The sequence below is a fragment of the Watersipora subatra genome, chromosome 8, assembly GCF_963576615.1.
Source record: "Watersipora subatra chromosome 8, tzWatSuba1.1, whole genome shotgun sequence".
Classification (NCBI taxonomy): Eukaryota; Metazoa; Bryozoa; class Gymnolaemata; order Cheilostomatida; family Watersiporidae; genus Watersipora; species Watersipora subatra.
Window position 1 is genome coordinate 58,469,189 of NC_088715.1, and position 21,415 is coordinate 58,490,603.

Below are 21,415 nucleotides of genomic sequence, written 5' to 3' on the forward strand. Positions count from 1 at the left end.
GAAACGCTCGTGTAGTTATCACTCTAGGGGGAGATAACTCTATGGTCCCAACATCGACAAGTCCGAACCTAGACAAGTCCCAATCTCGACAGAGGTTGGTCCGAATCTAGACAAAGGTTGGTCCGAACATCGACAAAGGCTGATGCAGTTTTACAATAATTTAATCTTCAACAAATAATAAACGTCTTTTTGCAGTTCTATCCTCACTTCAAAAAATAAAAATCAAAGCTACTCACTGAAGTTTAGATTTCAAATAAAACATTTTGCTAGCTTAACAGTCAACCATATTTATGATTGTTACTTGTTTTAGCATTCGTTCTATATTTAGGTTGGGCAAAATATTGTTAGGCCTACATAAGCTGGGGAGTGCTGCATCAAATGGATCACAAGATATTTTTGCGCAAATAAATCTTTTACATATAAATCGCTCATTTATTATGAAAATAGTAGATGGTAAAATAGTAAAACTGCTGTCGAGATTGGACCAACCGTTGTCGATATACAAACTCGTCGAGTTTCAAACCAGTCGAGGTTCGGACTATAAACCTTGGATAATTGTTGATATCTGGTCAGAACCTAAAGAAGTTGTCTTGCTTCTACGCTAATATTGCTCCGTATGACCATGGTCGCCACGGATTTACAAAAACAAGTAAATCCGCCAAGCAAACCCACATCGAACCAAGTTTCTTCATGTGTATGCTAAGTGTGAGGAGAAAATTGAATTCATTGAGTATTACCTATTAATGACAACATCGTGATAGTTTTCAGCAATGGCGTCTGCTGTCGAGACGTCTTCGCTCAATATTCAAGATAATTCTGCTGCAAAAGACGATGATGAAAGTTGGCTGTATGGAGATGGAGGTATTTATTGCACATGCACTGACATTGCACTTTACGAAATAGATTGTAGGCGCATTATTGCATTTGTACTGCTCAGTTGGTAGCAAGCAGATTCATAGAGTATGTTTTCTCACTTACTATTTTTACAGAAAGAATTAAAACCACAAATTATTCAAAAGTTATTAAATACGAGTCTTCTACGCAAATAATCCTTTGGTCCACGTTACATCAGTGCTAAGCAAAAGTAAGATCAAAGACGACTTTTGCTACGCTAAGAAGACTTATTTAATAGCGTATCAAAGTTTGAGTGTTAAGCCTGAGAGTACTTGTATAAATATAATGCTCTCAACAATCTTGAGCTTTTGATATGTATTTTAAACGCACCGTCTTGTACCTTACTTCTAGCCACTTATTATCTTGTGTTACCACAAAAAAAGCTTTGTTATTCAGCTGATCATTAAAGTAATTCTCGTTTGCTTCTTTGATTTAATCAGTTGTGAAGATATATAGTCAGAGCTGTATCAGACACCATTGGTTACTCCTTAAACAAGATTTTTAGTTTAAGATCGTTTAAGGTAGTTTAAGATAAAATGTTTATTACCCAAGCATTTGCATATACATGTAACTTTAAACGTTTATGTGTTTATAATCTTTTATTGGCATTAGTAATGATCAAAAAATGAGGTTTTTTCATTACATGACAAAAAAGAAAGGTCAGAAATTGTTAAGTGTTGAACAAAATTGTTTAAAAAGTTGGTAATCTGCTGTTATTGCAGATGAGTCGGTATAGTGAACAGGTGTAAATATTGATTTAGTTGAAGTCATCTAGTGTACATAGTTGGAACTACGTATCTGCACCATAGCTTTACAATAGGATTGAGGTTTGCTTTGGTTAAGTTCTACTTTAGTAATAAGGTATGACCCAGAGGTGTGTTACTGCAACACTAAATTAAACTGAACTAGGACACACCTCATTGCCATTATAGAGTTATGAAGGCATACTCATTTATGCCTTCATCTTGGCTGTCACTTATTCAAATTTGATTTGTAATTCATATGTAAATTTCTATAATTTTCCGTTCAGAAAGTCGTATTGTCTATTAAATGAACTAACAAATAATTATAGATTCTGCAACCAAACCTACAGAAGAGCCAGCGACAGCTTCTGTGTCTGCAAAACTAGAAATAACAGAAGAAATCACACCTGAACCAGTAACTGTGTCAGCAGCTGAAACGGGTGAGATAGAAGACGACACAGAGCCTTTGTCGACTGCCAAGGATACGGAGAGTGGCCAGATAGATGAAGAATCGGATGAAGACGATGACGTGGAGATAACCATAGGAGATATAAAGACTGGACCAGTACAGTATGTGTCGTATTTTTTTACAAATCTATTTCCTGATGACATCTTTGTCCAATTACAAAAAAATGCAAGGATATAAGAACCCATCTATCTTAGTTAAAACTCCTACATAGGCAATTTTAGCTATTTCAGGTTGAATTTTGCGATGTCTTTGGCTAGCATAAGTTTGTTACGATTACAATTGCAATCACTGATTAAGATTGCAACAAACCTATTTTCAAGCCTCATTAGGATTTATCATTATTCTTGATTACTCTGCTAAATATTGCCTAGTTATGTCTGGGTAAGGATAACTCATTCCAATAATTTTTTAGCTACTAGCACTGTTTAGATAATCGTTATCAAACTGCTTTCACTGTTTGCTAGGTTGCAGCTAGGGCAGGGGGCAATAGCAACACCAGCAGCACGACCCCGACCTGGGGTTACCGTTAAAACTGCTAGTGCTAAGGCTTTAGACCTGCAGCAGCAAGGGGAGATAGATGGGGTTCCTACTCTTGAATATGATTTGGATGCACAGGAAGATAAGCCATGGAAAAAGCCAGGTGGGCTAGTGCTAGATCTTGAGACACTAAACATAGCATGGTTTTAATGATTGCATGCAATCTGAAGTTTTGTTGATGTGAATATATAAAAAGTGAAAAGCTAATTTGATGAAAAGTTTTTGATTTTCTGGATATAAATCTAGTTGAGCAGAAATAACCAGTCACTTCATTTTGGCTTATTTACTTACAACAGTTATTTTTGAGAAATAACTTTTTTATTATAGTTTTAATTTGTGTCAGACCTTTTTTCATAATGCTAAAGGTATTGGTCTGAATATTCTCCCAGGTGCCGACATCACCGATTATTTCAACTACGGGTTTAACGAGATGACGTGGAAGACATACTGCAGCAAGCAGCTAGCCATGAGAGGTCAGCCAGGAGGGGCTGTCGGCATGAACGTAAGTTTTCCAATAATACTGGTTCGCTGACCACAATTATAAGAGGTTTTATGTCTACCAAGAGAGAACATAAATCTTCTCATCAACCGTTATTTCTCCTACAAGTTTATTTTCCTGCTGGTCACACATTGTTTAACTATGGGTGACCAGCAGTGGAATTATATGTAAATTATGTTTCGTGATAGTTCTTGTAGTTATCATTGAAAGTACAAGTTTATATACTGTAAAACCTGTATTTGAACACCACCTTTAATTGAACGCCACCTCTATTTGAACTTCACTTCTATTTGAATGCCACTACTATTTGAACGCCACTTTTATTTGAACGCCACTATTTGACATTCTTGATTTTTACGAACCCATAATAGCAAGCGATCAGTAGGAAAGTGTCCATAAAACCGTACTAATAACTACTAGTAATGACTCGATTACATCAATAACAATTAATTCATTCCTTGTTTCTGTTCGTATCGAAGTCTGTTTTCCAACTTCAAATCTTTACGGTTTTTTGTTAAAACTTTGAATGCAACACCATAGAGATAATTAGTAACTGTATCAGGCTAATAGTAGTTCATTTTTTGACGCGGTCTTGATAGTTCGATGAGACCATTTTTATTACAGGCAATTTCTCTCTATTCGCACAAAAAGTGTATACATAGGTGCTTCGCGTAAAAGTGTTGCTTTGCAAAAACTTGTTGGAAGCCAATATCGACTAGCTCAGCTGTGCAGAAGAGGAGTTAGGGTCAGAAGACACTGCGGAAGGTATATAACAGCCGTAAGAATATGGAATGGTCCCAAACGAAAACAATAATCAGAACGTAACTGACTAAGCAAACGATGCTAATATTTTTGTTCTAAAAATGATAATTTTGGTCTTAAATGTTAATTTTTGTTTTTGAATGTAGTATAAATGTCGTTAGTTTATGTCACTTGTTCCTGAACATATGTTTGTAGCATTTTAATAAATTATTATTATATAACTTATAAATTTGTAGATTTGTAACATATTATTTGATAGCATCATTGTGGTAATATGAACTCGGCTTGCAATGGATCGATGCTCATAACTCCTCTTCTATTGTACGTAAAAAGCTAGTTTTGGCTGCAAATTGTAGCAAACATATCAATGAGTGCCATGAGTTTTTATGCAACCTTATTAAATTTAGTTATAAAATGAAAATTTGCCTTCAAATTTAGAATGAAATAAAAACTTGAAAGCTCCCACACAATTGCAACACGGGCTACAAGATCATCATAGGTTAATTGCAAGCAATAGATATCAACTGATAAGATACATGTATCAGCTTCCCCGTGCATATTTATGAAAAAATCTACAAGTTGGAGGTAAGTTGAGCAATTACTTTCACCCAAAGGCTTAATGTCGCTCCGCACGAAGGAGAGTACAAAATGTAGGCGACATTCAATTCGCCCTTGAAAGGGTTAAATTTTTCATCCCAATATTCTGATGAGGCGTTTGAAAAATACAACACCATTTTTTGTCTGAACGCCACCTCTAACAAAGCGTCACTGTAAGAGAAGGGTTATAAAATAGAGCGCCATGGTGTTCACATAAAGGTTTGTCGGTATATTACTCTATATACCTATATTTAAATTGAGTTTCACAAATTATATATACCGCTACATCGTACTTGTGTCTCAGGAGCTCATTGGACTTAATCTTGCCTTTGGTCGTCTGTTAGGACTCGTCCAATCGTTTACAGTGAATGCATTTCATTCTCAAAAAAGTTGAAAATAGTCTAAAACAATTTTAGCTTTTATGTAAGGTATGGTTAAAATCTATCCGACCGGACTTTGACTCTCTTGAGAGGAACTGTGTTTTTCATCAATGTTGAGGCGTGTGTATACCGACTCACACTCCAATATAAACACAAATTTTTCTGTTTCAGCCGGGTTTTTCTGTAGTGAAGACGAGCTACAGACAAGTTGCACCTAATGTCAATATTATAACCCAGCCTACTTCCGATTTGAGACCCAAGACACCGGGTGAGTCTCACCTCCAAGGCTATACTTGTAACTTAAACAAGTTTTTCCTTTACATCTATCATATATTCTCTAGGGTGTGAATACTAGTCAGAATGTTCTAGAACAATTGTAGACGAGCATAGTCAGGGATTTAATTCAGCAAATGTCGATGGAAGTGGGTGACAATACGAAATAACTTACTTGGTTATTAAATATAGCTCTAGAGTGCTGGGTATTATATATGGTTCTAGAGTGCTGGGTATTATATATGGTTTTAGAGTGCTGGATATTATATATGGCTCTATATATAATAATAAGGACTCTTGCCTGCTGGGCAAGAGTACTTCTTGACCAACAATTTTTTTTGGGTTTCGGGTTTGTTGATACGGGTTTCATGTCTGAAATTTCCAAACCTCAGACATCATCTTAAAATTTACAATGCAATTATAATTCTATTCAATTTGTTTATTATTTTGTACTATTTTTTATCGACCGATATTCGTGCTCACAGCGTTAACAGGCGGCTTGTTAAACAGTGCTCATAGCGCATGGCGCAATAGATCAAGTTTTTGTCCACTCTACTCGACGGATTCGTGTACCAAAACCTGAACTCGCAAGTCAAAACCCGAATTCGCAAGATTGAAATACTCAAAATTTCTATTACCCGAGATTCGAGAGAAGAGAAACCCGCGAGTCTCATTACCCACACCCAGCACTAGTATAGAACATTGAATAAACTCATCATTGGCTCAGCTATTCATCTCAGTATATCCTTTGTTCCACAAATTCTTGCTCAGTTTTGGACAACTCCAAATAGATATTTCAATAATCAAAATTATATGAATAGTGTAGGTTGAAAGATGAATACTTTGGCGTAATTATTGTTCCTTTTGTTATACAGTTGTCATACGAACACCTGTGGCTCCCTCCTCAAATGTGACCATCATGAAACCTGCTTCAACTGCGGACATTACTAATCCACCTCCGCCTACGGCCATGATGACTGCTCCCACCATGCATGAATTGTATGTAGGCCTTGCTTATGTCTAGCTGGGGCTTCTTGATATGGCGATTTAACTGTTGGTTGGCAATTTTAAAGATAGACAATTTGAAAATTGCCACTATGTAAAGTGATATCACCAATCAAATAAACGATATAATCGTGTAATGGCGATTTATCTCACACCTGATGATTTTTAGAGTGAGTGATAAGGGAACTAAAACAGAGGGTCTTCTAGTCTTATAATAAGATCTTTGCATGGCCTTCCACCCACATGGGTATTCAGGAAATAAATTTATAATTATCATGAACACAAAACAGTTTTTTAAATTAAAATATATAAATAAATGTTAAAAAAAATTTAAATTTTTTTTACATAATAATAGTATTGATGTATCGCGATTTGTCTATAAATAGATGAATCGCGATATATTGCGATTCGATATTGCAAATTTACAATATCGATATTGTCTAGTGATTTTTGGAAATCAACAAGCTCTAATAGTAACATGATGCAGCTAGTGAATAGTGGTTTGAGAAGTTTTAGAGAATATTTTATTGCGGCTTTTCTGTTTTATGGCTACTGTGTGTTAGTTCATCATTGAAATATTTATGTTGTGAATATAGACACCGCTTGGTATTTCACTAAAGTAATTCATGTTTGAAGAAAGTTGTATCATTTTAGTGAGCTTTAGGTGCATCTCTTACTGTATTTTGTTTGTTTCTTATGACAGCTCTGTCCCACCACCAGCTCCAGTAGCACCCACGAACTTTCTTCCTCAGTTCCGTCCTGCCCAACCAGTTTTTATGCAGCAGCAACCTACAGGTCCTGTCATGGGAATGACGAATGTCCCTCCTCCGGCAGTCAGAGTTGGGCCACCTCAGTCCATGAACCTCCCACCCCCAGGCATGCCTCCTCCAGGTAAGCCGTGCACTAGGGCAAGAAAAGCGTGGCTGATACTAGCTGGAAGGATCACTGTTGATTGGAGGTAGTTGCGAGTTATCTTACTAATGCACTGGAACATCTACTTACGAAAGATTCTACATAAAAAGTTTTTGAGAAAAGTTTACGAAACGAAATTTAAGAGAAAAAGTTACGAAACGTCTTTGAGTAAAAATTTGGCTTAGGCTTTCGAATGATTTTCTCAGATACGAAAGGCCTTTCGATATACAATGCGCCTGCCTCAGTTTCATATGCTAGTAAAAGTCAGCAAGCCAGAAATGTGTCGTTTTGATTCGCTGTATAATTTGAAGTTATCGTATGTCACGTAAAGGGTAGGACAGTTTTATTTTTCTAGCTATTCAAGTTCTACATTTCCTGTATGACAGTTTTTTCATGTAAATAAATTTTTGTTTGTGGCGATGTAAATAAATTTTTTACTTGACTCTTAAAACATTTATTCTGAGCAAAACAAAACCGAGACAACAAAGCCCACTTCTTCTGACCGTCTGACCACCAAAACCCACTTTTTCTGATCGTTTTCCTCCGACTTCTCGCGACCTTTGCGTAGTCTCGTCTTGACTGCCAATGCCAAAGGTAAACGAAAATACCGCTTTTAGTTTTCATCCGTCATTTCTCTGTTCTTCTGTCCATGTAGACTCTTTTTATTCATTTTGTGGTAATATAATTCTAACATGTGTTTCTTATACGTTTAAACCGACGCAATTTGCCACACTGGTATTATTTCAACAACCCATGGACTTGTTCATTGAGATCAATTGTCATTGATGCATGTTTGTCATTGATGCATGTGAAGGTGCATTCTTGAGTTTATAATCCGATTCGTGTTTAAAGATGAACTTGCACAACTTTTTATATTATTTTATTTTTTCCATCATTCTATATATTATTTTTCTATCATTTGCGATGGTTTTGGAGGTTTGAGATTATCTGAATGCCAGGATGTTTCAAAATAAATTGATAAAACTTGATCACGATTAAAACTCTCAGACAGAAATTATCTACAAAATTTCATCACTAGACGTTATTGTAGCGATAGTTGTTATTGGCTATTGTGTTCAAGTTGCAGCGTTACGTGTCTCTATTCTGTCGGTCTCTTTGCAATTATAGATGTCATAATCTCACTTTTGCTTGATCTGAGCGTTTTAACTGCGATCAAGTTTTATTGATTTTAATCTTAAAACATCCTGACAGTCAGATCACCTCAGACATCAATCCAATCGTAACTGATAGAGAAATACTAATACTTTCTGATAAAACCTACTAAAATTTTGTGCCAGATCATCTTTAAGAAGCTGGTTTCCAGGAACAAGAATGAGATTTGAAACCAAATATTTTTTGGTGACGCTGCAGACACCTGCAGGCACCGAGCATATGTGTCTGTTAGGGCACCGAGCATACGTGTTTGTTAAGGCACCGAGCATATGTGTCTGTTAGGGCACCGAGCATATGTGTCTGTTAAGGCACCGAGCATATGTGTCTGTTAAGGCACCGAGCATATGTGTCTGTTAGGGCACCGAGCATACGTGTTTGTTAAGGCACCGAGCATATGTGTCTGTTAGGGCACCGAGCATATGTGTCTGTTAAGGCACCGAGCATACGTGTCTGTTAGGGCACCGAGCATATGTGTCTGTTAAGGCACTGAGCATATGTGTCTGTTAAGGCACCGAGCATATGTGTCTGTTAAGGCACCGAGCATACGTGTCTGTTAGGGCACCGAGCATATGTGTCTGTTAAGGCACCGAGCATATGTGTCTGTTAAGACACTGAGCATATGTGTCTGTTAAGGCACCGAGCATATGTGTCTGTTAAGGCACCGAGCATACGTGTCTGTTAGGGCACCGAGCATATGTGTCTGTTAAGGCACCGAGCATATGTGTCTGTTAAGGCACCGAGCATATGTGTCTGTTAAGGCACCGAGCATATGTGTCTGTTAAGACACTGAGCATATGTGTTTGTTAAAGCACTGAGCATATGTGTCTGTTAAGTTTGGATAAAATCAACCCAAAGTGGAAATACATAAAATTCTTAGGGACTAACAGACAGACAATGGGATTGATTAATATATATTATTTTGTTAATTAAATTTTTTATATATATGTGTTTTGTTTTTATGGAGTTTCATGTAAAGCATTTTTTTTAACCTTTTTTGTAAATACTAGAAACATTTTTTGTTTTTCAGTTTTCTAAAGACTGAAAAACGTATGTCTTATGAGAATATTTGCAATGGTGATAACATATGAAGCAGATACTAAAACAGTTTAACTTTACATGTTGAGGTGTAACTTTGAGCCTCTGTCAAAGGTCTGTAAACATGCTGGTTTAAACATAGCTTTTGCTGGCCGGATTAGATGCATTCAATCCTGAGGCTCAGGCAGGTCACACACCATACGCACACCAGCTGATCAGTTCTTGCTTTCTAGATTTCCACAATAATTGTGACCTAAGTTGTATTGTAAAAGACTGTCAAAGCGTTAATGATGACCTTGCTTAGCTTCTGATTATACGCTAAAGTTGTCCTCTTATTTCAAAATTGAGTTCATCACAAAAATATCTGAAAATGTTTTGGGTGCTTTTAGATTTTTTTTATACTTAGATGGGTGTGTGACAAAATACAGTAGGCGCTCCTGCGGCGTAAATAATCTGTTTCAGAAACGTATGTGTCATAGGGAATTCACGTTATAATAACAGTAAAATACATGTAAATTGCCTAATCCGTTCCAAGATTTTTCCAAACTCATCTCTTTGGCCATGCTGTAATTTTTCACAATAAGTTGATGGAGGCTGCACATTTTTGACATTCATTTACAACGATCTGTTTTTTTCTAAACAGCGAAGTCTATTCTGCAAAGTAAAACTAATAACAAATATTTTATACGTTTACAGTAAAGCAAAACAACAGAATATTTTTACTATAAAAAGTAGTACTACTTTTTTGTCGTTTACCTGTACCCAGGGGTCAAGGTTAGAATAAAAGAGAACTTTCGACGATACTCCAACTCAGCACATTCAGATTGGTAGACTGACGCTGTAACACCTGCTGTAATCGATCGCCTATGTATTTATGAATACTTGGGCAGCAACTGTTCTGTATTTTGTCGACACATCTGACGATCTATCACGGCGAACTAAAATGTCGCAAAAGTTTTATATATAATAGATTACCTTTATACGCACATCATTTTTTTATCGCGGGTGCGGAGAGATTGAGTAACATTCAAATCAAATTTGAGAAATCGCCCAACTAGACACTTTACGTTGTATGGAATTTACGCTATGCGAGGTATACGTTATAGGAGCGTCTACTGTATTTTAAAAAGTCTATCATAGTATCTGATCAGTGTTTGCTTAAGACTGGTTCACACTGTCACCATGTGTAGGCAAATCAATGGCATCATTGACGCAACACTGGTACGTAGGGAAAGATTGCAGCTGCCAAACCTTTCCGATAGTTTGCCGAGCATCAATGACGGCCTGTGGAATGTGTACCGCTTTAGTGATGATGATTGGCCATTCCGCCCTGCTCAATCAATATTTTCTTTCATAACAGTTGCTGCGAGACTAGTATTTTCTCGTTTCTGTGACCATATTGTAATGAGAGCACTATGCCATGCCATTTTTCTGATGTAAATTGGGATGGGTTAGTGATTGTGTGAGCATCATTATCACTGATGGTTCCCAAAGTATTGCCTGAATAAGACCGACATGCGGTGACATAGTGTGAACCAGCCTTTAGGAATGCGCATTTCTATAAACTTGGAGTTGTCCTCTACACGCTTCTTTCAGCGATATACAACCAACATTATGATTATTCTATCAATGACCTACAGAAGAATCCAATAAAGCATTATAGCATATATTGAACAGATTTGTTGTACGGTGTAGGTCCTGTTATGAACATGAAACTATTTATAAAGAGCCCTGGTTACGGCATCTGCTGATGCATTGCCATACTTGCCCTCATTTGCTGTCAATGTTACCATTGGTAACTTGGGAATATCATACCCTCGATCATCTCCCCCCAATTAGTGGTTAAATTACTGTAATTCCGCTATACAATTGTTAGAGTGAGGATTGGAACTCCAATCGCATAGCTCCGATCTGAAGGCACCCATATTGATTGGCTGGGTAGGTTAAACATTCCAAGATGGCAACCGCTATTGTAGCCGGCTGTAAAAATCAAAATGATTTTTCTGATTTTTAGGTGCGCGGTTTACAGGTCCTCCGCCTGGTTTTCCTGGTCCACCTCCAAACTTTGCGTTTAATCCTCCGCCTAGGCCAGGTTTTGGGCCTGGATTTGTGCCACCAGATGCCCGGATGCCAGGAGCTAATTCTCGAGATACCATACCTTCTGATTGGTCCCCACCAAAGATGGGAGACAGAGGAGATACGTGAGTTGTGCTAGTTAAGCTGATGCGCTTGTTGGTCGTCTGTCAGATAGCTGCTATAACTGACCCATTTGATAGTAGCTTTTCTCAGGCCCATGCGATCGTCATCTCTGCACGATACCGGCAGGTTTATTTGCTGGTTCTGTTGCAAGTAACTGTTATAAAAAGTTCATTTTATGGCCATCTCTGTCAGATATCTTCTACAGCAAGTTCTTTCGATAGTCATGTCTGTCGAATACCTGCAATAATAGGCCCATTAGATGGTCATCTCTGTTCGGTATCTGCTATAGCAATTTCATTTGGTGGCCATTCCTATCAAATACCTGCTATAGCAAAGTTGATATCTGTCGCGCACCAGGTTGTAATTTAAAGTTTTGCACCTCTTCAATAATATTTTTGAGGATGCATGGAAGTTTACTGAAATCACCAATCCGAGTAGCCTTTCCCGTCTTGACTTTACAAGCAAATGGTCGCATATGTTTATGCAAAGGATAAGAGACTCCGGCTATCTACTTGAGAGAGATAATTTGGCTGTGACTTTGTTCTACAAAGTATATATAGATTAAGCTCTGACTCAAAGCATTTTGAGCAGTAAAATTAATCACTAATTATTTTTAAAAAGTTGGCATTTAATATTTTTTTAAATGTTTATTCTAACACATAGAGCAAGTCTAATTTGAGATAATTTCCCAAATGAATACATAGATGTATAAATTGTCGTTATCTCTTCTGAGGTGTTAGAACAATAAAGACAATGAATGACCTTTGCTATTTGACCGCCACTATAGGAGAAAAGCTGCAAAATAAAGCACTATGGCGCTTAAATAAAGGTTTTATGGTAACTCTTATGAATGTTAAAGAAATATTTAGTGTGTTTAAAGAGCATAAATATAGTGTAATTAGTGAGAGAACTCTAGAGCACTCTATTTGTGTGATTTACGAATTAACGTTGTGTCTGTATTCAGAAATACCACGTCTTACGATTTTGTACAGTATGTTGCGCAACAACGAAAATAATGAGTGGGTAGTGTTGGCTGTACACTCTGAATACATATCTGTGACAATAGAAAGTACATGCGATTACATTATCACATAATCTAAGTTACAGCTAAGTTTTACCTAAGCAATTCCTTAGGACATAAAGGGTCAAGTCAGTGCAAGTTCTCAAGTTTGAAATGAATAACGTGAGTCCCATAGCTAACCTTAAAATATCATTTCTCACTTGCTGCTCCAAGAGAAAATGAAGAATAGGATTATTTTAAAAATGTATACTAGTACCCTGGTAGTCTATTGTGCTGTGAAAGATTGTCATGTGTGCTGATAAAGTACAGAGAATAAGTAGCTGTATAACATATAGAGGTGTCTCTATTATATATACTAGTACCCTGGTAGTCTATTGTGCTGTGAAAGATTGTCATGTGTGCCAATAAAACAGAGAGAATAAGTAACAGCACCATTTTTCAGAAAGATTTGAAGGCAGTCAATTGGCACTTTGTAGAGTGTCGATCCACCAATTTAAATGTCATAAATTGGAGTCTTTATTTTGAAGGTTTACTTGCAACAAAATTCACATTACAGTTATTTGGTATCAAAAGGTTCACCATGTCTTGCTCTGCTGTGTCGTAGATGCAAGATATGTGGAATTGTGATTACAAGCTTTTAAAAGCCCAAAAACGAACATTTAATCGCAGCCATTACGAAAACGCCGTAGTTTAGAATCTCTTTATTTCGATGGCGTACTCAAACATTGTGGTTATTGTTTTGACACGTGATGTTATCACGTGAAATAGAAGGCTCAGTATAAAAGGCTCAGTATAAAACGTTCCGTAGCACTAGTTTATGACAACCATTTCGAGTTCTACCGGAAAGCCCGTATTAAATATAGATGCTTTACAGTTTCGTTTTAGCCTGGTCTAATCATTTAGTCGTAATCTAATCACGTGACCTATACTTCTTGCCAAATAGCTCGAACAATTCCTGCAGCATTTTTTGACTATCACAGGTGACCACTAGGCTCGTCATGTTTATCAGATGATGATATGCACTCCTTTGAGCTAAGGTTAAAAATTAAACAAATTTTCATTGTAGGTTTGAGATATCAGTGCTCAAAGTGACAGCATTACAATGATGATGAAATAGAAGCGTAAGGACAATAGACATGGTTTATTAAATGCGTGAAGTACATGTGTATTGGTGAAAATATTTTGACGAATGAGGTTGCATGAAAGTGTAAATAAAGCCATCGTGTTCAACTACGTCATTTGAGCTGTTTGAAAAAGAGTTCCAATCTACGACGTTTTCGTGATGGCTGCGATTAACTGTTCGTTTTTTGGCTTTTAAGAGCTTGTAATCACATTTCCACATATTTGCACCTGCAACACAGCAGAGTAAGACATGGTGAATCTTTTGTTACCAAATAAATGTGACGTGAATTTTGGTGCAAGTCAAAATTCAGCTCAAATGAATTTGGCTTACTAAACACATACTTAAAGCTAAGTTTTAATCCATATAAAAAAACTAAGTGCTTGTTTGTCATTTATTAGTCTGTCACCCGTATGTCCAGTTATAGCGATACAGTTTTGAAAACGGAAAACCTGCTTCGCTCTGAAATTGAATTTGGAAACCCTGGTTCTGCATACAGGCGCGCTATCCACTAAGCTACATGACCTACTTGCGATATCATTGAATAATTAGCATGCTTGAATAATTATAACGGGTTTGAATAATTATAGCCTGCTTGAAGATCATGATTGCATGAGAGATCATGATGCGTAATGATCACAAGTACAATTATTCCAAGCATTTTCAAGCTAGCTGCATGGCTTATTGAAGAAAAGGCAGACACGGCTCTTACTACAGTCAGCACTATATGAATGCCCATGCAATGGGTAACAAAATAATTACCCGATGGGTTTGAGTAACTTAGGCTAGTAACTTAAGCTAGTCTAAATCTAAATATCTACTATAATAAGAGCTGTGTCTGAAGCCAGCTTAATAGTCGTTACATTATGTGTACTGATCTCTCACACAATCATGATTTTCAAAGGTGCTGGTAATAGCCAATAGTATTTACCCAAGCGCTGTGCATTTTGTAATCGATGTAATGAGTATGATCACAATTATTCCACTGCATCGCAATGTAGCCACTTGACCTGGTGATTTGGCCCGCCTGTCTGCAGACCTGAAAGTTCCGAGTTCAAATTCAGTGCGAAGCGCATTTTCCGTTCTTAGATTTTAATCGTTACAACTGGACACACGAATGACAGAAAGACAAACATTGAGATTCATCTATAGATTAAGACTAGCTTAAGTTACTCAAATTCATTGGGTAAAGAAACTTAGCTATTGGCAACCAAAGTATCTGCCACTGTTTATAAGCTGTTTGAAATCTTGAGCAAATGTGTAGCATAAGAAGTTACAAATGTTTTTCAACAATCTGTTTTAGCTATGCGTCGAGCTGGCAAGGATTTCAATTATGCATTAGCCAGACACACACAGAAATAAGCACCTTCATTTAAAAATTAGAACACTAAATTTTTTTTATTACCCATACAACGACGGGCGTTCACCTAGTCTGTTACTAAACTTAACTCTAATTTCGTCGTTGTCTTCATTTTTTATTATCTTGTTTGTATAACTTTTAGCTAACTTTTAAAAGTTTATTCAAGCTAATTCGACGAGATTGACCGAGCAATGCTGTTTTTTGAAAGCGACCTCTCGCATATTTGGCTATTTAGTGGCCATCGAGAGCCGGCTCGTATCTCAAAGGTATCTCGTATCTCAAGACAGAAACTTTCTTGAAATTTTGCTCGTATCTTGATTTTCTCGTATGTCGAGTTATGTTCGTTTTATATTTTGCTAGTGATTGATGGAGAATAGCATGAGTTCTTTGGCACAGTTTTAGAAACATTTGTAAAATCTACCATCTCTTGACACATTGATCTTGAAAAGTGCTATATGCATCGATGCCGAGTTCTCCAAAAATTTGTCATTTTAATTTAAAAATTTGTCATATGGATGTAATTGATATTGATGTAAAACTTTTTATGCTCTGTTTCATTTTCTGTTCCATTGTCTCAAGATTCTAAAACAAACATCTCAAGGAGTCTGCTGTAGTTACCACTAATTTACGACTGTTTGGGTACATTTTTCTGGGGCACTATTCTATGCATCAGTGGAATGTAAGTCATTCTCCTGTGCAGCAGTGGTATTTTAGTCATTCTCCTATGCATCAGTGGTATGTTAGTCATTCTCCTGTGTGGCAGTAGTATTTTAGTCATTCTCCTATGCATCAGTGGTATGTTAGTCATTCTACGCATCAGTGGTATGTTAATCATTTTCCTATGCATCAGTGGTATGTTAGTCATTCTCTTACGCATCAGTGGTATGCTAATCATTTTCCTATGCATCAGTGATATGTTAGTCATTCTCCTATGCATCAGTGGTATGTTAGTCATTCTCCTGTGTGGCAGTAGTATTTTAGTCATTCTCCTATGCATCAGTGGTATGTTAGTCATTCTCCAACGCATAAGTGGTATGTTAATCATTTTCCTATGTATCAATGGCATGTTAGTAATTCTCTTACATGCATCAATAGTATGTTAGTCATTTTCCTATGCATTAATGCTATGACAGTCATACAGAATTATTCAATACTGTTGACCTTCATTACTAACTGAGTGTTTCTCACGCTCAACTCGTTTCTACATATGACTTGTGATTTTTTGAAATTGTCACTTTGACTAAAATAAAATTGTAAATAATAGGAAACACTTCATGCAACGTAAATTTTATAGTGCTGGTTCTAGGATACATAAATGTAGCAGTGGCTGTAGCTCTTAGCGCAAGATTGAAGTTTGCTCCTTGAAGATCTGATACGGTTTGACCTCTTTTACAGACCTCCTCCCCGTCGTATGGCTACTCCTGAACACCCTCCAGGGGAAGGACCTCCTGGTGTGACTGATACGCCTGTCACTCGTTCAAGGTCCAGAGAGAGGGATCGTAGGGATCACAGGGAAAGGGGAGACCGAGACAGAGCAGACGGTGAAAGGGATAGAGGAGAGAGGGACAGGAGAGAGAGAGATTACAGCGGGCGAGACAGGGAAAGAGATTATGGTGAAAGGGACAGGCACAGGGAGTATGATAGGGAAAGAGAAAGAGAATACGGGGATAGAGACAGGGAAAGGGAATACGGGGATAGAGACAGGGAAAGAGAATACGGAGATCGAGACAGAGAAAGGGATGATAGGGAACGTGAGTACAATGATAGAGAATACAGAGATATGGAGATAAAGCAAGAAAAGATAGAGACGAGGGGTGAGAGAGACAGAGATCGACGGCATCGGGATGACCGGAGAGATCGTGATCGGGAGGAGCGGCATAAAAAGCGGTAAGTTAGTTTTTAGTGCAACTCTTTCGGTCATCTTATCGGTTGTAAGCTGGCAGCTCGCGGGTCACTGCGTAAGCAGAATGATTGCTGATTGGTCATGGAATGCACTAATAGCTGGTGCTCCCTGGCCTACTGGTGGTAGAATTTGGGGACAGTATCTAATATGTGCCATTTTAGGGGAGTATACCATAAGGAATTGGTACGCTTTGGGGCTTTGAGTTAACCCCATTGCCAATACATCACACTTCTTTACAAAATTATTCAAGGTTTACACAAGTTATTCAGAATTCGACACGGCCTCATCATCAAAAAAATCTCCTGCAGTTATTTACATTGAAAAAACTCATAACTTACCACAAGTTGTTGGTTCATCAAAGGCCTCCGAATTGATGAACATTCATGAAAACCTCTGGATGAACCCAAAAATTTATAGCTTAGCATGAATTATGCTTAGCTTATGAATTAGCTCATATATAAATATATTATAACTGATTACAAGCTTGAGTGTACAAATACAATATTTCAAATACAAATAAAATTTTACAAACAATTAATGGAGTAAATAGAAACAGTTTAGCCCATATGGCAGTTTTCTGACATTAAAATTAAACTAATATTCTTGATAACTAAATACTAGCGTGTAATGGTGCTCTCTGACCAGTTATTTTGGTAATAGCAGCTCTACATCGCTGTCACTGTTTTGGGTAAATGTTAAAGGCGATTCTCTCGCCACTACATGGCTGGTAAGGCAGTTATCATCTGGACTTTCCTCATGGCTCACTAGTGCAAACGGTCTGCCGGTTGGCCAAAAATTTGTGATCGTAAAGGCATTCTTTTTCCTTTTTTAAAACCGATTTATTTTCCTCGTTAGCAGCTGCAGTCACTCCTACCTCAATTTCATGACCTCCCTGAATGATTGGTGATCTTCTAGGAATGACATCCACCACCCTTGCAGTCATTGTGCCTCCGTGTATGATGAAAAAGCTGCTTACTGTACTTATTTCACAGGGTAGATGATCAACTGTTGCGCAGTCTGCGTTTATTAGCTTTACTAAAAATGTGTCGTGCAGATTATTGGGCTCGTCTCTCACACTAAAACGAATAACGAAGCGGTAGGATAGAAAAAATAAATATTGCGTTTTACCAAAGAACTAAAGTAAAATTCAATTACTAATTTAGTTAATTGTTTTGAAAAAACTAATTACTTACCACAAGCTGTTGGTTCATCAAAGGCCTCCAAAGCAATGAATATTCGTGAAAACCTCTGAACGAAGCAAGAAATTTATAGCTTAGCATGATCGACTCGTAGTTGTCAACTAAATAGAAAACTAAACACGCTGTGTACGCATGCAAAGGGTTAACTCTATTGCCAGCTGCAATAGAGTTAACTCTTAATAGAGAGTGATTGCGTTTTTCCGCGAGAATGCATGAAAAAGGCGATTTGCGTGAAACTTAACTCCGCGAATATTTTTATCCTGTAGGGTAATTATGTCAGTAGCGCGGTTATAGATGCTCCATTATATTATATAATTAGCTATTGGCTGGATTTACATTTTACTATAGCTGTTCGATGTCTACCTGCACTATGCATTCAATTTCAGAGTTGTTTTCTCCTGAAAACTGAATGAAACCGAATCTTCAATTGTTACTTCGGTTTACTCATATTGGCATTATGTACCGCATCAAACCGAGATTTGTATATTTATTAATAAATAGTAAACTAATAATTAATATTTGCAAAAAATGTTTAAGTAATGGTGAAAATTTTAATTATATTAATATTAATTAACCAATACAATTTGAAAAAGGTTATCCTCTTTAAAATTTAATGCATCAACATCAAATTGATTACGTAATTTAAAAACAATTGAATAAATATAAATAAAAAAATTACAGTATACTCAGGACAAATACAATCAATGAAGATTAATACCATAATAAGATATTACAAATATAAGTCTCTTAACTACAAAACATCACATGAGTCTATTTGGCAAGAGTCAAGACTATTGCTACAATTTGGATGAAAAAAAAAATCTTAACTCATTTGCTGACCGATCGATGCTCTCACGAAAATTTGTTTATGAAACTTCTGCGTGGGCATGCGCAAACACTGAATCGAATCGTGATGTAAAATTCGGTTCATACGCAGTTGTCTTCTCCTTCTGAATCGATGAACCGAGAGAGAACAACTATCGAAAAACCGAATGCACTCGAATCGTTATCCAGCACTACATTTTACTGCAGAGCTGAGTAAATATCAAATTAAACTCTCAGCGACTTCAGTGTGATTAAACAATCACTTTCAATTGTATGACTGTTTATCTACACGACTGGCCAGCTTGCCGTAGTTTTTGTTTTTATCTCAGTTCATTCAATATAGCCGATGTATTAGGGTGTCATTATGGCTGGGCCAGAAGCAGGCCTGTTCTCTTACTTTGTAAGGCGAATCCTTAAAATGGAGGGAGATAACCTTACAAAATCATATCATGATAGAATGCATGTTATATGGCAACAGTATAACATGAGTTATGAATTATGGTAAAGTTTAATGCCGTGTTCAAAGTGCGTTATTGAAGGCATAAAAAAGTTAACTTTTGAATTTACAAATGGCAGCAACCCACGTGCTCCGGTATGCCTTAATTTTATAAATTGTCGTAGTGCACCAGCATGTGAGAATATCTTATTGTGGCAGCGTGATGTCATGTGTCAGGATGACAAGAGTCATTTAATAAGTAGCTGAAGGAGTTGAATGACTCCCTCACAAAGTGCTGATTGCTGTTATTCTCTTATAGGAACGCTAAGAGTATCTTTATTTATTGTAACTTGTCACCTAATTTTAGCTTTCTCCGTAAAAAGTTGGTTTACAGGTATTTTGTTAAAATTCGGTTTGCCAAAATACACATTTCCGAAAGGCCATTTGTCGAAATTGAAGCTTTTCGTCGCAAAGCGTAGTTTTGCTCGAAAATTTAGGCTATTAGTCGAAAACTCGAGCCATTTAGTCAAAAATAATAATATTGGACAAAAATATTATTAATGCTAAGTTTTTACCAATTAATTAAATTTATATTTAACACAGTTTAGCTTTATAATTTTGTACTTGCTCTGACAGCTAAACATATGCTATGTTATAGTTGTTATTCAATAAAAATACTTCATCCGCAATTTTGATACGCACACAACTTATTTTTAATGAAATTCTGATACATACGGGTTGTAATAATACATACATCTACAGCGTATTGCGTGTTCCCTTGATTCAGGATCTAAGCTGTTATGCAAAATTAAGTTTGTTGAAAGCTACCACAATTTTACCGAGATGCATGTTTAGGTGTTTACAAAGCTATATCTAGTAAAATCTTTTGAGATTGCATAGTTTGAGATTGTTAAAGCTATATAAGTACATTTTAGGAATTATAGCATAAAGATAGTGTTATAAATCACATTTTTCAATAGTCTTCAATTTTGACCAATAATCTATGTATTCAACTTATAGTCGGTCAGCAACAACTTTTTCGACCACAACGTTTTTGAATAAACATCTATTTACTTGAGATGTTACAGCGTTACACTCAATAAGAGGTAACAATGTTGTCTGAATGTTTGCGGTTGTTGTCAGGAGGCACAGAGATGAGGATGAAGAATACCCTAGGAGTAAGTCGGATAGGTCAGACAGGGATAGGGACAGGGATCGAGACAGAGATAGAGACAGGGACAGACATAAGAAGAGCAAGCGATCACGACGAGAATATGAAGGGGACTCTTCTTAGTTTACTGTCGTGTCGCCACATCACTCTTGTTAAATAGGAGTGGTATTATAGCCAAACACACTTCCTCATTAACTGCGCTGCTCACTGATCTTGTGTTAAACCCGTGTTTGGAGGGCAGGTTAGACGCTAGGCCGACCTTGGCCTAGCATTCGAGCAGGTTGTTATGTACATAAAATAAATACTAGGCTTTCAATCTGTACATAAATTAGTATGTGCTGGTTGTCTCTACGATGTTTGTAAATATAAGTGAATGTTATATTTTATTATTTGGTTTTCGATTAATTCTGGCCAACTTTCTTGCATTGATCAAGGCATGCCGCATATGATGTAAGAATAAATGAGAAAATAACACCTTAATTCAATGTTCTTCCGCATAAAAAGCCTGCTCCATTTGTCATATAGGCTGTAGGTGATTATATTGACGTGAAATACTAAAATCACATGTTATGATCAATGGTAACAAGAGTAGATAACTTCAAGATACATGCAAGAGAAAGCAACCTTCAATCGGAAGCAGGTACTAACATAAGACGAACAATTTCATGTGCCATATTTTAACAGATTCACAGAGAAAATTGTTGTGTGACAGAGATAACACGGTCTACGAAATTCTTCAATAGTGTGCATGTCCTGTAAGACACATTCAGAACCAATTTACCATACGTGCAATTAATACTCGTCAATTGAACCCATCTTGAAGCGGTCTTAGGAGCAAATTATGTCAAGGTCATTATTTTAAACACTGACATGTTTTGTTTTACCAACCTCTTGTCTTGCCA

General features: G+C 36.9%; 1 protein-coding gene across 1 annotated transcript; it reads left to right on the plus strand.

Moving 5' to 3' along the window:
• Nucleotides 1-713: 713 nt before the first annotated feature.
• On the plus strand, nt 714-20,981 carry LOC137401561 (pre-mRNA 3'-end-processing factor FIP1-like). The gene is made up of 10 exons (XM_068087983.1): nt 714-861; nt 1,967-2,207; nt 2,571-2,746; nt 3,033-3,145; nt 5,053-5,149; nt 6,030-6,153; nt 6,863-7,050; nt 11,294-11,480; nt 16,375-16,866; nt 20,486-20,981. Exons 1-10 carry the CDS (start codon nt 771-773, stop codon nt 20,634-20,636), a joined length of 1,860 nt encoding a protein of 619 aa, XP_067944084.1. The 5' UTR covers nt 714-770; the 3' UTR covers nt 20,637-20,981.
• Nucleotides 20,982-21,415: the final 434 nt, after the last annotated feature.

What these genes read in the sequence shown, in the direction of transcription:
- LOC137401561 (XM_068087983.1), top strand. Translation starts at nt 771, where the DNA reads ATGGCGTCTGCTGTCGAGACGTCTTCGCTCAATATTCAAGATAATTCT. An exon ending in ATAAAGACTGGACCAGTACA is followed by an intron (nt 2,208 to 2,570) that starts GTATGTGTCGTA and finishes ACTGTTTGCTAG; the next exon opens with GTTGCAGCTAGGGCAGGGGG. An exon ending in GCTCCCACCATGCATGAATT is followed by an intron (nt 6,154 to 6,862) that starts GTATGTAGGCCT and finishes TTCTTATGACAG; the next exon opens with CTCTGTCCCACCACCAGCTC.